Here is a 16,615-nt window from a genome sequence, read left to right as displayed (position 1 = left end):
TTCACCGAGCTGAGCTCTGTGGTCCCCACTGCAACCTGCCAAGGCACAAGAGTGCCAGACATGGTGGGGGTCAGACATGCTGGACCCTCACCCAGTGCTAGGACGCCACAGGGCTCAGAAAGGCATCAGTTCCGGACAGGATGGGGAGGAGCTGGCAGCTCTCCTTGCCCTTCCACACCTGCACATGGGCAGTGACCCTCGGAGGCACAGGGGTGGGACATAAACTCTGGCAAACCTCCGGGTGAGAGCAAGCCTGTCAAAGCATCTGCTGAATCCACTCTGTCTGAAGGGACAAAGATTCTGTGCTGACTGGTGTCCAGGTGGGGTGGAGCACTCAGGATATTAAGTAAAACCCCCCAGATAATAAAAAGGAACCCAAACTTCCCTCCTCTGCTCCAGCATTCAGCAAAAAAACCTGTTTCCTGGGCTCCTCTCTAGGCCAGGGCAGCCCAGGGGGAGGCTGGGTGCTGGGAGAAGCGGGATCACTGCCCAGGCTGTGGTTATCAGCTGCTGGGCTCTGGCGTTGCTCAGCGGGCACAGGGCTGGGCATGGCTGGACCACAACTGCTCTGCTTCCACCTCTGCCAGCACCTGGTTGGATCCAGATCGTGACTGAGCCCCTGGCCACAAGACACCACCAGAGCAGCCACAGCTCACCCAGGAGCTCAGGGACCAGAGCTGACTCCTTGAGACTCGCTGCACAACTGCTGGAAGCCTCCAGCACACACCCCAGGTTTTTCCTTGCTGGTGAGAAGGGCAGCAAACTCCAAGGACAACATGACAGCATGAGCTCAGCCGCCAGGCCCCACAGGGACTTCCACCTCAGCACTGAAGTCTTCTATCAGCAAAAAAATTACACAGAAAAGGCACCTTTTTCTCTGGAAAAGTCACCCAACTAAACAACTAAACCAGCATCCAGCTTCTTGCCAATAATATTCCTGTTTTTCCCTCCCTCTCAACTCCCATGGTAAATACATATTTGAAGAAGCCAGGATGGTGTGGGAGGCAGTTCCTGCACTAACAGCTCTCCATTCCTGTTCCCCTTCAGACCAAGGACACTGAATCCTCTGTGCTGAGTCAGGATAACTGCAATGCAGCACAATAGGAATCCCTCAAGGAGCTGCAGCCAACACCGGAGGCTCTGGCTGCTCCAGCCTTCAACCCATCAACACTGGGTGTCCTGCTTTGCACTCTGCCTTGGAGCAAAGTGCTGCAGCTGTGCTTCAGTTCTCACAGTGCTCCGATGGAAACCCTCCTCATCTCCTGCCCCAGCTGCTCTTGGACCACACCAGCAGCTCTTGGCTCCAGCCAAGGGACTCAGAGTAAGTGACACTAAGGAACTGAGCTGCATCCACTGGGATAAAGCAGCTTGGAAGGGCAGAGATCAGACATGGTAAAAACTGAGCATTGGGAGGGGGAGTTCCGGTCACCTGTGAAGCTCCTTGGCAGGATTTCAAGGCCAGGCTTGACAAAGCTTCAAGGAGATTGCCAGGATTGAGGGGATTCCCAGGATCAGCCCAGGTTCAACACAGAGGGGTGAGTGCTCCCCTCAGCTGCTTTTCAGCCATTTGCTTCCCTTCTTCCCCAGCTGAACTAACCCAGGATAATGCCAGGGTCCCCAGGCTGCTTCATCCTCAGAGCCCAAAGCTGGGGTAAGATGTTGCAAGTCTGGGATCCCAGTGCAGGGGCACTTCCACATAGCACTCGCTTCAGAGAGCTTTAAACAGCTCCAAGCTGGGGGAAAATATTCCTCTTTTGAACCACAAACTATTCCTGGCAACTGCTCAGCTAAGAAAGAGCTATAAAAAGTCAAACTCATTCACAACATAAAATGTAGTTCTGCGTCATCGTTGCTACGGGCTGGAAAATGCCCGCAGGGGTCACTCTTGTTGACTTCCCTAAGCAACATCTGCTTAAATAAACCTCCTGCAGTCAGCATGACTGCTCCAAGCCCAACTCTTGGCTGACTGAGCATGCAGTCAGGTTTGGGGACAGCTCTGGGGCTCAGGGGGACATGGCTGGGTTGACCCAAGAGACATGAGCTTCACCCTTGCCATAAATCCCAGCACAGACAGTCTGCATCTCGCTGGCACACAGCCTCACTGTGGCTCAGGGGGGCAGGAGGGTGGCTGGGGGTGTGTGATCAAAGAATCACAGAATGGTTTGGGTTGGAAGGGATCTTAAAGATCATCTTGTTCCAATGCCTTGCCATGGGCAGGGATGCCAATGTGTGGAAAAGCACATGGGAAAAACAGGCAAGGGTAAGCAGGGTCAGATACGATGATCTGGGTCTCCCAACACCACCTCAAAGTGAGATTAGGAAAGAACTCTGGTGACAGAGAGTTGTATGATAAAATAACTTCTTTGGTTTCTTTCTTTAGAAAACATCTTTCACGCGTGGTATAAAAACAGGTAGTTAAGAAATAAATTTCAAGCCAGCTGTACCAGTGTGTTTGGAGCATCCTCTCCCTCCCTGTGCCTCAGCAGCAAACTCCCTTCTCAAACAGAAGCATGACAACAAAATGCAAGCAAATCCTCAGTGGGAAATACTGTTAAATGACTAAAACCCCCAAAACCCCCAAACTTACACAGTTTAAAACAAAGCCAAACAGTTTTCTATAAATGCGACCAGGTTCTTCCCCAGAAATAATGGCCCTGGATGCAGGTTTTTCTTCTGATAAAATACTGACCCTTCCTGAGGGCTGGAAAATCGGTGAACTCCCAGGAACTGCCCTGACTGCTGGCACAGGGATGCTGCTGCTCACACATTCTATCCCATCCCATCCCATCCCATCCCATCCCATCCCATCCCATCCCATCCCATCCCATCCCGTCAGCAGTGACACAGGTGCCATGGCATGGTGCAACTCCATCGCTCATTTCTCTTGCTGCTTTTCAAGTTACATTTGGAAAGATGAATAAATTAATGAAGCCTCAGAAGATAAGAACCAAAACAAAGAGCACCCAAAAAGTCCAGTTTGTCCTCTCAGGGCAACCGGAAGCGCTTGCGGACCTTCTCCTCGATAGAGTGGAGCTTGACTAGGCGCAGCGCGACCAGCAGCTCCTTGGTGACTTCGGAGTGCTCCTCCTTCTTGTGAGTGAGGAAAGCCCGGAATTTCTCCTGGATGGCTGCCCTGGTCCATGGTGCCTGCTTCTTTGGTGAGCGCTCCAGGATCTGCTGCAGACGCTTCAGCTTCTTGATGGGGATGTTCTGATACACCACGAAGTCTATCATGGCTTGTTCGCAGTCGTTGTCTTCTGCGGCTGGTGGGGGAAAACAGCTCGGAGGTTAAAGGGACACAGGAGAGCAGGGCACAGCCCTTCCATGGCTCCCTGTGGGACATCTGCCCAGGAAGGTGGTGAATGCCCTGGGCCTGGAAGTGTTCAAGGCCAGGTTGGATGGGCCTTGGAATAACCTGGTCTGGTAGAAGGGCAAACTTCCCATCAGTGACGCACCCTATGCGGGGCAGTTGGAAAACAACATGTGAAAGTTCTGAAGAAAGTCAATATACCTATTCCATGCTCCTCCCCATCAGGGAATAGAGGAAAAGCCCAGACAAATCTGAAGTAGTTGCAGTAAGTATTTACACATTATTTTTCCTGAAAGTTTCTGTTTTCCCACACAGATTTGTAAATCTTGTAACAGGACCCCTCCTAAGCACAGCCCCAATCAGGGCGCTGGGATGGGACAGATAGAGCCCTAGCTGGTGGAAGCTGCTGGAGTGCATCCAGCAGAAGGAATGAAAACAGAAAGAATTTTAAAGAGGCCAAGGCCAAAAGATTACTCAGCCTGGGAGAGATAAGCCCAGTTTCATGCCATTGCAAACTGGGATTGGTTTCACTGTTATAGTGGAGTGAGTTGGGCTCCACTGCTCAGGCTCTGCCTCTCTGGCAGGCTCGGGTTGATGATGAGCAGGTGCCCGTGTGTCTCCTGAGAGGAATCATGATAAACTGGAGTTAAAAAAACCCTTCAGCTCTCACTGCTGGGGCCTTGTCTCTCTATAAATATCTGCAAAGGGCTGGTCTGGCCGCGGGGGCCGGTGCCTGACGCACATGCTGCTGACACTGCTCTGACCTGACTGTCCCCCACCCCCAGGACCGCTCCCCACTGGTGACGGAGCTTTCCATTCTCGGTGTTGGGATCATGCTCCTGGCAGGGAGCTCACGGTGTGAGTCAGGCTTTGTAAGGAGTAGTGTCTGGGCTGGTGGTGCCAGAAGATGAAAAGGCAAGAGCTGCAAGGGGGGGAAGTCTCCACGTTCTCTCACCACAGAGGAGAATCTTTTAGAGTCATGGAACGTCCTGAGTTGGAAGGGATCCACAAGCTTCATTGAGTCCAAGTCCTGGCCCTGCACAGACCACTCAAAAACCCTACAACATGCCTGAGAGCTTTGGCCAACTCTGTCAGGCTTGGTGCCATGCCACTTCCCTGGGGAGCCTGTTCCAGTGACTGACCACTCTGTGGGGGAGTTTTATTGAAGCTTTTCTACCAAGCTTCATCCTGATGGAAAAATGACATTTTTTTCACACCAGAACAACCTCCCCTGGATGTGGTGAAGTCCCCATCACTGGAGATTTCCAGGACATGACACTGGATAATCTCATCCAGGCTCATTTTCCCATGAAAGGTTGGACCAGATGAATTATCCAAGTCCATCCCAGCCTGGGCTGTTCTGTGGCTTTATGACTGATTATATTTTTGGAAGTTAAGGGTGCAGGTTCACTGCCACCTAGATCAGTCACATGGAATTTGTTTCCCATGTCTGGATCCTCAGAGTAGAGCAGGTGGTTCCAAACAGCTTCCAGACTCACCTCAACTGGCATCAGACCCTTGGGATGGGTTTGGGGGCCCTTGAGATGTTTTTTCAGTCCCTTTCTCACCCGCTAACTTGGGGAGGAAGTGTGTTACAAAACCCTTGGAACAGAGCCTTTTGCTCTGCCCTGCACCTTTCCCCTGTTCTTTTGCCAAGAAAGGTTGAACCAGATGGTCCTTGAGGTCCCTTCCAACCCGGGATTCTGAGATTCTCTGATCTGATCTGTGCCCACTGGCTGTTCGTGCCCAACCTTCTGCCTCTGCCACGGCTCAGCACTATGTCTGCACCATCACGGTGACGTGGTTGACACCACGTCTCCACTTTTACACCTGACAGGTCAAAATCAACACTCAACTCCCATGAACCTTGGGCTCTGCTCCACTCAACCTGCACGAGACCAGGCTGTGGCTGCAATAAAAGCTTCCGGAAAACAGGTGAAGTCGGGAAAAGGGAGCTCAGGAGCCGTGCCAGCAGCCAAGCTGGCTACCTCAGCTGCAAAAACTATACCTTGTCCTGGCACTCCCATTTGTCCCTGCTAAGATCCAGCAGCATTTCACTGTCAGCTCTTTGTTCTCCCTGAGCAGTGGCTGTTGCTGGAGCCCAGCACCCTGTTCTTGCTCTATGGGACTGACACTGGAAGAAGATGAAGGGAGACAGACTATTTTATCCATAATTATTATTAATTATGGATCACTCCATGCTTTTACAAGCCATTTCTCCTAATTTTGCATCTAAGTGGGAGAAAGTCACCAGGAAGTTTGCCCTCGTCCTGGCAGTATCAGGGTCCTGGCATGCTGTGCCCATGGCTCACCTGGTCCCTGTGTGGTGTTGCCTCTCTCCAGTCTGCAGGACATGCAGAGGGTGTCATGGTACTTGTTGCCCTGCACATTGGTGACCTTCCCCTGCTGCTCACAGTCCTGGTGTGGCTGGCATGGATTGGTGCTGGAGTTGGAGGAGAAGAAGCCGTGGGGACAGTCGTGGCACTGGGTGTCCTCAAAGGGGGTACCTGTTCATGGGGAGACAATGGGACCATCAGGTGACAAGCTGGCACAGGAGCAGAGGCAGGAGCTGGGGATGATGCCAGACATCATTTGAGCATGAGGGTGATGTTTTGGAAATGATCCCTGCCTGCAGCTCCCCTGGGAATTGGATGTCCTCATGTAGGGCAAACAGCAGTGCTTCCCCCAGCCTTCTCCCAAACCTGTGCTGGTAAATTGTCAGCAGCCCCCAGACACGAAAGGACAACAAGAGGACATCTCATCTGCTATGAAAAAGCCACCACCTGAATAGAAGTCACCTGCCAGGCTCGTGGCTGAGCTGCCAAGCCAGCCCTTTGCTTCCTAGAGCCTTTCTTCCCAGAGGCTCCCGAGCAAGTGAAAGTAAAAGTTTCTGTGGAGGTGAAAGGTCGGCTGTCCTCAGCTGCACTGTCACTGCTCCCCCTGGCTCCAGGCCACCGCTTTTGTTGTGTCATGGGCATGATGCCACGCAGGCAGGATTGCACCAAGTCTCTTGCACCTTCCCTGGGAGCAGAGGGAAGGGCTCTGGGGGCAGGAGATTGTCCACCCCTTTCACCTCCTCTTCACAAACCAGATTACAAGCAGTTTCTGCCTTGTTGCACTCCACTTCAGGCTGTTGCTTTGGCTTTCCCAGAAGTGTGCTCTTTCAGGTCCTTCCCAACCCAAACCATTCTAGGATTCTAAGGCCCAGCCATAACCCCAACATCTGAGCCACTATTTGCAAATGGGAAATCCCAAATAAGCCAGTTTGCATGGGGGGACCACACACACAGATCAAAGCTCTCATCCAATCCAAACACCAGCAAGCTCTGCCCACAGCCCCCAGGCCATACCTTCCCCATCCAGACACCAGCACCAGCAGCCCCAGGGCTCTGCCCACCACGCTGGACACCCAGTCCTTGCTGGGGTGTTCAGGTGGCTGAGCTGGGGCACAGTCCTCCCCACACAAGAATCCATTTGCAAAAAGTAAATAATAATAACAAAAAAACCAGCTTCTCCTCAAATACCCAGCTTGCTTGCATGGCTCCTCTGTCCTAAAGCCAACCCTCCAGGCAAACTTCATATTTAATTTCAAAGTGCTTCCCTGTAATGCTTGGAGATCTTTTTCCCCCTTTACCATGTTACTGCATTTTGTCATGTCCTATAGAAAATTAGACCCCAAACCTCAATCATAAACATCATCTGAAGACAACAGGTATTTTTCCCTCTGGCTGGTGAGCCCGGAGCTCTTCCATGCTACACATGGAAGGACTTCAAAAGCCTCCATGCTTCAAAAGCCTCCATATTTCAAAAGGCTCTGCTCTTCAAAGTGTGAAGCAAGTTGCTGCTGGGTTTGCTGGTGCTGCCCACACTGGTTTTCTGTCCCCTGCTGTGGTTTCCAGGCAGAGCCTGGTCCTCAGTAACTGACAAGTTAACACACATTTGGAGCAACTAAAGGACCAGAGAAATCTGTAGCGGGGAAACAACAGGAAAATTCCCTGAAATATCTTGGGATTTGGGGCAGAGGAGCCATGCATCACACAAGGAGATGGAGTCTCAGACTCATGAATCAAAACAAGGCTGGTTTTGTGGATTTAGAACCTGGCTGTGTGGCCATTGTGTGTTTTCAACTCAGCCACTCCAAATTGCTCAATGAAAACCCACAAAACCCAACCCCAGAGCTACACACATTCACCAGCCCTGCCCTTACATCCTCAGCTGCCTTTTTCAGTCCAGATTCCCAGCTCCTGGGCTGCCCATGCAAGGAGAAGGGAGCTGATGGAGGATCAGGAGCAGCTTGGACCTTTCCACTTGCCTGTGGAAGAGGGTCAGCAGCTGCTCTAGGGATGGACAAGTCACAGCCTGGCTGTGCCTGTTCAGGTGAGGCAGGTAACTGGGATTGACACATCCCATCTAAGTGTGGTGCTGGGGTTTTCAAAAGCTTTCAAAGTGATAGCTGGGGAAAGACCCAACCAAATTCCTCCTCGGATAAGAAGCAGGAGCGTGCCAGCAAGGATGGCACTGTGCCAATGAGCTAAAAGGGAGTAGGTCAGGTTATGGGCAAGCACTGTTTTTGGCTGCTGTATTTCTCCTCGATTTCTAGCTCCAGCAGAGATTTTGGGGCGTGACAAGAGCCTTGTGAGGATGCACAGTGCCCGTCTGGGTACTTACCTGGCTTCACAATACCAGAGCCTGGCGGGCACTCGGAGTGCCTGATGCAGAACTCCATGTTCGAGTAGTAGCCCTGCTGGCACTGGCAGGCACGGTTGTGTGTGGCATTGCACTGCTGCACCTCCACCTGCTTCTCCCCGCAGATGACGTTGCAGTACCGGCACTTCTCCAGGTAGTTCCAGTACTGTGTGTAGTGCAAATCCGGGCAGGGCTCGCACACCGTGGCTCTGTCCCTGGAGCAGTGCTGTGCCACGAAGGTCCCCGGCGGGCACTGCTGGCACGTGATCCTCTCGCTCGTCACAGCATCCTTCCACTGGTACGTGGGTTGGGCATCGCAGGCCAGCTCAGCCAGCAAAAGGAGGAGAGGGGGAAACATCCACTACAGCAAAGACAGCGCAAAGAGCCCTGAGCTCATCCTCTGGCAGAAGCGGGAGCAGCAAACCCGGCTGCTGCTGTTACAGAACTTGTTATTGTTGATAGTACAAGAAATTGTTCTCCCTCCCGATGCTGTCCCAAGCCACAGGAGCCGCTGCCCTCCTTTGCCATCCCAGGTGACAGAGCACCCTTCCCAAACCCATTTGTGATGCCTTCACAACCCAGTTTCCCTCATTCAGAACTTGAAGCAGCTCCAGCACATTCTCCTCCTTCACCACCATTTGCAGTAAGAGACACCTTTGCAAATCAAGAAGCAGAAGGGAGTTTTCCAGACCAGCAGATACAGAGCATGCTCCCTAGGATCTCTGACGCTCTTTGGAAAAACAGATGCTCGGCACAGGACTGAATCCCAGAGTTTGTTTATCCACCCTTTCCTTTCCAGAGCACGCGTGCCCAGCCTGACAAGCAGAAGGTTCATTACCTTGGATGGATGCCTCAAACTCGGCACGTGGCAGGATGGCATCGCACCGAGGGCTTCCGAGAGCCGCGATCAGGAATCTGGGGAGACAGAGAGAATTCCTCAGAGGCTGCTGCTGGCTGGGCCAGAGCTCCTGCAGCAGCAGGTTCAACCCAGCCGGCCAGCGTCAAAACAGACGGAGATGGGAAAGGGCTAATAGGGAAAGACCGGGTTTCCTCGCCTGCTTTCCTCCGAGGGAGATGCCGGCTCTCCCCAGCGCAGGGACGGAGCAGAGCCTTATAGCGGCTGCGGGTGGGAGGCTCTGACTGCGCTCCGATCACCCACGCAAACACCAGACACGTAGAATCGCCCGGGGGAGGGAAGTCACCCCCAACCCACCGCAAAAGAGAGGGAGCAGGAGCTGGTGGGGAAACAGCCAAGGTCTCCCTTTCCCCGCCTTCCCTCCCCTTCCCATTCCATCCGCCGGGACCGGCTCCGCTCACCGCACCTCCGTCCCGCACCTCCGCACCGCGCCGCTCCTCGCCGCTCCCCGCGGCCGGCAGCACCTTTATAGACCGGCCCGTGGGAAAGACCCCTCCTGGGCAAGGGGAGGCGACATCACTGCTCCATCCCGGCCCCCGAGCCCTTCCCGATCCCCCGCTGTGGCGGCACCGTCTCCACCTTCCCATCCCGGAGAGCTCCCTCACCCGAGCGCCGCTTTCACTCTCGTTTCTGCATTTGCCTCTAAAAGTGAAGCTTTCAGAGCAATAAAGTTCATCTACCTGTGTGGAGGGAGGAGGCAGGCGGGATTCGCACAGTTTTTCAAAGCTCTTTAAGTTTTACAGGGGGTTGGTGTGGAATTTTTCTTCTGGCAAGGGGAAAAGGCAGGGAAATTCCCCCGGGAACGTTCTGTTCCCCATCTGTAAACGCCAAATAACTTCCCAGTAACAGCAGTTGCCTCTCGCTGTGAGGGCACAGTTTGCCCCGCCCCAGAGGGGCCGGTTCTGGCTGTGGCTGGAGGCAAGGAAACCAGCGCTGTGGGGAGCATCCCTCCGGCTCTGCCCAGGGGCTCCGGGATGAGACCCCATCCCACTCCCGCCCCCTCCGAGGGCACTGACCCTGCCAAAACGGTCCCGATCCTCAGTGCCCGGGCGCTGCATTCCTAAAGCTTTAACTCTCTCCTTTCAGGAGCACCGAGGATGACACCAGCTCCAACTGTAACACTAAACACCTACCTTTTGTGGACAACAACATCCAGCAGCTAAGAAGGTCAGCACTTAAATCCCTTACAGGTGACAGTGACGTTAAGTCTTGGACTCCAAGGACTCAAATGAAAACTGAACTCAACCTTGCAGGTACAGCCTTGGCAGAGTGTGTGTTCCAGTGCCTGCTTCAAGACACGGACCTCCTGCACTTTGTCTTGCCCTGTCTCACCAGATTCCCTCTGAACAGACATCAGTGAATAGTCAAGAGCAGATGCTTAAAAAGCAAATGCAAAGTCTCTGGCAAGATGAGGGAACCACAATGAGGACCTGAGAGGACGTGGAGGTTTTTCTCCTCAGGAGTCAGCCACCAGCTCATTTTGCAGAGCACTACAGAGAATTAACAATTCTGCATTTGCCTTCTGCCTCTCGCCTCCAGCTCTCAACCACTGGGGCTGCAGATGGAGAATCTTATGGGCTTTATTCTGAACACTCTTGAAGATCAAACCTACAAGAGCTAAACACACCATTCACCAAGAAAATTAAACCCAGTTCTCCACTACCCAGGAGAAGGAAACCCCAGTGGTTAGGAGGAATCTAAAGCTCCTTCCATTAAGATCAGTTTCTGATCACCTTGGTTAAAGAAAATCCTCTGACTCCAGCAGGAGCCAAGGGGGGTCAGTACTATAGTCCAACATCAAGGTCTGGGTGTGTTTATTTGCACTTTATACAGAACAGGTGATGGGCTGATTTTCACAGGCCACTCTAAAGTGTTGTTTCATTCTACTGCTTATCTCGATTCCCTGTAGCTGTCCAAAGTAATCTTGATGTTTTGTAACTCATTTTGACATAATCCCTGAGCCAAGGGCTGCTGGGATTTTGCTTCGTCATAGTGCATCAGATCAGTAATTAATCAGCTAATCTCCCAGCACTGCTCTGACACTGAGGCACAGCCCTCTGAGGACATTTTTTTGGCTGATACTCACCACTAGACTGGACCCAGTAGAAAGCCCTGCTCTGGGCTCATCCAGCTGGAGAGTTCCAGTGGGATCCCTCTGCCTGCGGCTTGACCATCCGGGAGCCACGGAGCGTTTCCTTCTCCAGAGGCAGAAACACAATTTCAGTTTTCCTTCCCTGGCTTTCACATGGAACCCACAAGGTGCATGAAACAATAGCAGGTGATACATCCTGGATGGCACCTGATGGCTGTCCTTGTGTCCCAGCCATGCCCCTGCTGGGATGGACACAATGTGCCGGGAAACTCTGAGTCCACAGCTCCTCGCTGCACTGCGATGCCTCATCAACAATTATTTTTGTTGTGAATTTGACAACAAAAATGTGTCAGGTGGATGCTCCTAGAGAGCGAAACAACATGTAAATGGGATAGAAAGGGCTTCCTCAGGCAACCTCCAGCTTTTAGGGAGTCTCATGGAACGATGGCCTTTGATTAATCTTTTTCTGTCTGTTCTTTTGTTGGTCCAACAAACCTCCCAGAATGGGTTTATGGGTCAGTGCCCGATCACCAGAAAGCAACAACGTGACTCACTACTGACTCTGAGCAGTGGAGGTAGCATAGAAAAGGAATTCAGCATCATATTCCCATGGCTCTGACTTCTCTTCCCCATACAAGGCATAGTTTCACACTTCAGGGCGTGCAGCAGCACTACGTTCCGAAACCACTCTCGCAAAATAAGGTTCCTTGTTAATATTCAGAGAAAATTCTGTGAAGCAAAGAAATCCCTTGCTTCCCATCAGTTACCACCTTGCCAGCCAAAGACAGGGCTCATCTCTTCCCTGATAAAATATCTTGCTTTGCTGTGTTTGGTCTCTTTTGTGAGTCCTTTCATTTTTTTTGGGGGGGGGGAAAACAGCAGGAAAGGTTTGTTCAATGACACACCACTAAAACTTCAGACAGGTCCAGGTCTAGTCATAGCACTGCAAGGCAGGAGCAATCAAAAAATTAGAATCTACTTCCTTCATGATCTGTAACCCACACGTCATTTGCTTCTGAAAATCAACAAGGAGTGTCCAGGATGGGTTTTCGTCCCCCAAGCATTAAGTAATTTGCATCGAAGCACCTAAAGCAATACAGATTTTTCTGAACCAGTTTTTTCACTTTCTGTTCTTTATAAGTAGTGAACTATCCTGTCTTTCCTTCTTGTAAATTCAACAAGTTTCTAGATGATAGGACAGTTCTGACTGCTGGAGACCCTCTTCAAGGTCTCATGGAACCACAGAACAGTTTGGGCTGAGAGGGACCTCAAAGCTCATCCACTTCTCCCATCTCCAGCACCCATTAGCCTCCATCTGTCCTGAGCTGCCAAAAGCAGGGATTGATTCCCAGATCCGCTGCAGCGCAATTCCCACTGCACCAGAAACCAGCACCAAACCCAAACCCACCCCAAACCAAATCCTGCACTGGCACGTCTACGGGTGGGACACTGCGGTGTTTCAGAGCTTGTCTGGGTGGGTTCAGCTAGTGAAGGACAGCGACTGTAAATCTCTTCAGCAAGATGAACCCTCTGTTGAAGAGTAAGAGATGAAGAGAAGGAGTTCCCTGGACAAAGAGATAGAATGTGCTGGATGAAGGGATGGAAAGCACCCTCAGCAAGTTTCCCTCTCAGTACAAGAAAGACAAGGAGCTACTGGGGAGGGTCCAGCAGAGGCCACAGAGATGATGAAGGGTCTGGAGCATCTCTGATGAGGAGACACTGCAGGAGCTGAGCCTGGTTAGTCTGGAGAAGACTGAGAGGGATCTCATCAATGCACATAAATATCTCCAAGGGGTGCCAGACTCTTTTCATTGGTGCCCAGCTACAGGACAAGGAGCAACAGCAATAAACTACACATGCAAGAAGTTTCACCTCAACATGGGGAAGAGCTTTCCTCTGCCAGAGGGTGGCAGAGCACTGGAACAGCTGCCCAGGGAGGTTGCGGAGTTTCTGTCTCTGGAGACATCCCAAACCCACCCAGATACGTTCCCGTGCCCCCTGCTCCAGGAGACCCCTGCCTTGGCAGGGGGGTTGGACCGGGTGATCTCCCAAGGTCCCTTCCAACCCCAACCATTCTGTGAATCTCGTGAAGGCTCTGAGATATTCTTAGCATTGTTTCTCTGCGCTGTCTCACAACAGAGCATCACCAGGTTGGAACAGACTTCAGACTAAGACAACTCCAGGAAAAAGAACAGCTTTAAAACTACTTTAGCTGAGAGGAAAAAACAGCATCATAATACTTGTCCCAGTCAACCCCTTTTCAAGTGTGTGGGGTGATTTAATCCCACAATACTTTTCAAGTACTTCCTTCAGTCTTGCTGGATCTGGCAGCATTTTTGCAGATAATTTCCATCAGCAAACCTGACAAGAGCCATGGCGTCACTGCTCCCTCATGGTCGTGCTGTGGTTTCCCTCCAGTGGCACGAGCAATCAGCTGCAGCTTTCCTGGAAGAGACCTTCCCAGCAGACCAGGCACTGAACCATCCACCAATAAACAACATTTTACTGCTCACTGCTCCCAGCCTCACTCCAAATATTTTTCTGTTCATTTTTACAACACACCAATATTTACGTACATTTTTCTGTCATTTCCCCCACTTATATGTGAAACATCCAGGACTTTATCTCCATTATTTATTCTTGTTTTGCTGCACTGAATAGGTACATGGCTAGAAGGTAATGTTCATCCACAGATTTAAACATGACAGAATATATGATAGCCCAGAATTACCTCAATTCCTACTTAAGTCTTTGTTATTTTAATTGTTAATGAAGTACAAAAGTTCCCATTTCACTGCCAGCAACTCTGAAATTTGAAGGGACACTGGGTTTGAATTCTACAACCAGGGGAAATCGGAACCTTTGTTAAAATGCAGCTCACTTTTCAATTTTATCAATTAAGAATAAAATTTTATTAACACAAAATCTTCCAAATTCCATCAATATGAAGATCACCTACAGGGTATAACCTTTCCACTTGTTCCTACCAGGGCCAATGTTTTTATATCTGGTTATTTTTTTAAATTGCTTTTTTTTATCAAACCAAATCTAATTTAGAAAAAATGGTTTTATTTTCTAGTATAATTTACAGCAGCTATAGAAGATTTAAAATTGATACAATTTTTTAAGTTAGCCACTTATACCCACTACTCTCAGAGAGTGGAAGTATCAAGAAATTTTTTTAACCCATCTAACTTTACTTATTTTAAAGTTTTAAATCATTTAGTTCCCTTTTCTTCTTGGAAAGCAAATCAGATAACACAGGCACATGGATCTGTGAAGCATAAAGTGAAGCAGTGAGTGAAGAATAAAGCCTCCTTCGAAACATATTCCAAAAAATCCCACCATGATGGATGATGGAATCAGGCTTTGGGGGGCACAGCAGCTGAGAGGGACCTTCTGCTCACCTTCCACTACTGGAATTTGTCTGTAAACAAATGATCCTTTCAGTAGCTTCTGCTACTGGAGACAGTGGCTGCTGCCAAACCCCAAACAGTGAATGTGAATCACCTCTTCCAGGAACACCAGTGGGGTAGGGATGGGTAGTCTGACTTCTTCAGCCAGCTCAGTTCCATTGCAGTAGCATTCCCGGGGTTTTTCCATGATCTGGTATTACCTGAAAGGCCCATAAATGACAGGTGCCTCCAGGATATAAAATTTCATCCCGAGTGGCCACAGGAGAATTCAGAGGATGAAACAGTAAAAAATTAACCTTTTTAGTTCTAACGGAGAACAATGTTCTGCTTTTCCTCCTGCAGTGAGACCTTTCAGACTTGATTGCCTCTGTCAGAAAACGATCCGTGTGGGTGCTCAGCTCGTAATCCAGACGCAAGGATCACAGGGATTTAAAGGAACCTCCATCCTACTCCTGCTCAGCAAGAGCCAGAGCACAGCCACTGCCTTCTGCTGGCACAAAGGGCTTCCTGCCCTTTCTGTGGGTGAGATCATGACCAGAAGAAAACTTGGATTAATCGCTGCCTCTTCATATCACTGCAGCACTTGGGGCACTTCTTCACCACCTGTAGGAATCAATGAACAAAACACATGGAGAATGTATTTATTTTGGAGGAAATGCCAGAAATGGAGGGAGTTTTTATGTGGGCAAATAGTGACAGGATAAGGGGCAACGGTTTTAAACTGAAACAAGGAAGGGTTAGATTAAATTTTGGGGAGAAATTCTTCACTCAGAGAGTGCTGAAGCACTGGCACAGGGTGCCCAGAGAAGCTGTGGCTGCCCCCCCGGAAGTGTTCAAGGCCAGGTTGGACAGGGCTTGGAGCAACCTGGGATAGTGGAAGGTTTCCCTGCCCATGGCAGGGGGTGGGACTTTAATGTCCCTTCCAACCCAAACCAGTCCATGACTCTCTGATATCAAATATCTCTATCACATTTTGCCCAATATGAACTACAAGCCACGGCAGCCACATGTCAGTCCCCAAAATTATATCTGCTGTTTGCAGCCTCACTGTTACCATGCAGTCAATTATTTCTTTGGTAGTAACAAAAAGAAGAGGAAAAAGCCTCCCAGCAAAGTGGCACCAGACTTTACAGCACTTGTCCCAGCTATGACACATCTGGAGGACTGAAATACAGGAACAAGGAAAGGCAGAGCAGCAAGAGCTCTTGTGAAGCACAGCTGCGCTTGTGAGTAAAATCCTGTCAGGTGGCTGACGAGTTCCCTGAATTCCTGCTTCCTCTTGCACAGATGACAAGGAAATGTCTCCTGGGCATACCCGGACATGGGTGACACACGTGGTCATTACCGAGTGTTTTGTAGGGGAACCAAGTACATTTATTTCTTCATAGCATCCCACACCTTTCTTGTTATTAGCAGGAGACATGAAGGCACACGAGGCATCATTTCTCTACTCGGGTTTCAGTTTGCTTCTTCACTAATCTACAATTTTTAAGTCATTTGACTTGCAGATGAATCCCAACTGTTCTTTTCACAGCTTGCAAATAACTGGTAAAACGAAACTGGTTTGTTTATTTCAAAAGGGAAATAGTAAATTGTTCTTTAAAAAAAAAAAAAAAAAGATCTTTGGGAGAAGATTGCCAGCTCAAGAGGCCTAAAAAGATGGTCAGCTACATCAGTCCACTGCACAGCTTCTCTGCAGTGTGGGAGTCCATCATTAGAATCACAGAGTGGTTTGGGTTGGAAGGGACCTTAAAGCTCATCTCATCCCAAACCCCCACCATGGGCAGGGACACCTTCCACTATCCCAGGTTGCTCCAAGCCCCATCCAACCTGGCCTTGGACACTTCCAGAGATGGGGCAACCACAGCTTCTCTGGGCAACTCTGGCCTCCCCACCCTCACAGGGAAGAATTCCTTCCCAATATCCCATCTAACCTCTGGCAGTGGGAAGCCACTGAAAGAAAAGGTGCAGACTGCAAAGTAGGCTCAGGCAGTAGGATTTTGGTTCTGGAGACATTAACTGAAATATCATAAATGGAAGGGGAGAGGAAGAGTCACTTTATCTCCCAACAGACAGTGCTTTACCAAAGGCAATTTTAACTGTAACATTTAATTGTGAAATCTTCAATTATTTGCCCATATTACAGATAGTCCAAATGAGAATAAATCAGTCTTCCTGAAAAATCTGCGTGAATA

At 50.1% G+C, this 16,615-nt stretch overlaps 2 protein-coding genes across 2 annotated transcripts in view; both read right to left on the bottom strand.

The window, feature by feature from the left end:
- Positions 1–2,855: 2,855 nt before the first annotated feature.
- On the bottom strand, positions 2,856–9,727 carry TNFRSF6B (TNF receptor superfamily member 6b). Its single transcript, XM_082292740.1, has 5 exons — positions 9,593–9,727; positions 8,835–8,911; positions 7,979–8,357; positions 5,623–5,817; positions 2,856–3,263 (listed from the first exon to the last, which is right to left on the bottom strand). The coding sequence occupies exons 2-5, from the start codon at positions 8,874–8,876 to the stop codon at positions 2,986–2,988; spliced, it is 894 nt and encodes a 297-aa protein (XP_082148866.1). The 5' UTR covers positions 8,877–8,911; positions 9,593–9,727; the 3' UTR covers positions 2,856–2,985.
- A 5,221-nt stretch (positions 9,728–14,948) lies between these two features.
- RTEL1 (regulator of telomere elongation helicase 1) overlaps positions 14,949–16,615 on the bottom strand; it is a gene marked incomplete at its 3' end in the record, with an annotated part of 44,469 nt that continues 42,802 nt past the window's right edge. The window contains exon 36 of the mRNA XM_082292591.1: positions 14,949–15,023. Within this exon, the coding sequence (XP_082148717.1) occupies positions 14,949–15,023 (75 nt within the window). The remainder of the gene's footprint in view (positions 15,024–16,615) is intronic.

The sequence above is a fragment of the Coloeus monedula genome (genome assembly GCF_965178545.1).
Source record: "Coloeus monedula genome assembly, chromosome: 17".
In the NCBI taxonomy this organism is placed as follows: Eukaryota; Metazoa; Chordata; class Aves; order Passeriformes; family Corvidae; genus Coloeus; species Coloeus monedula.
Note: the sequence above shows the minus strand (reverse complement) of the source record. Positions and strands in the feature narration are given on the sequence as shown.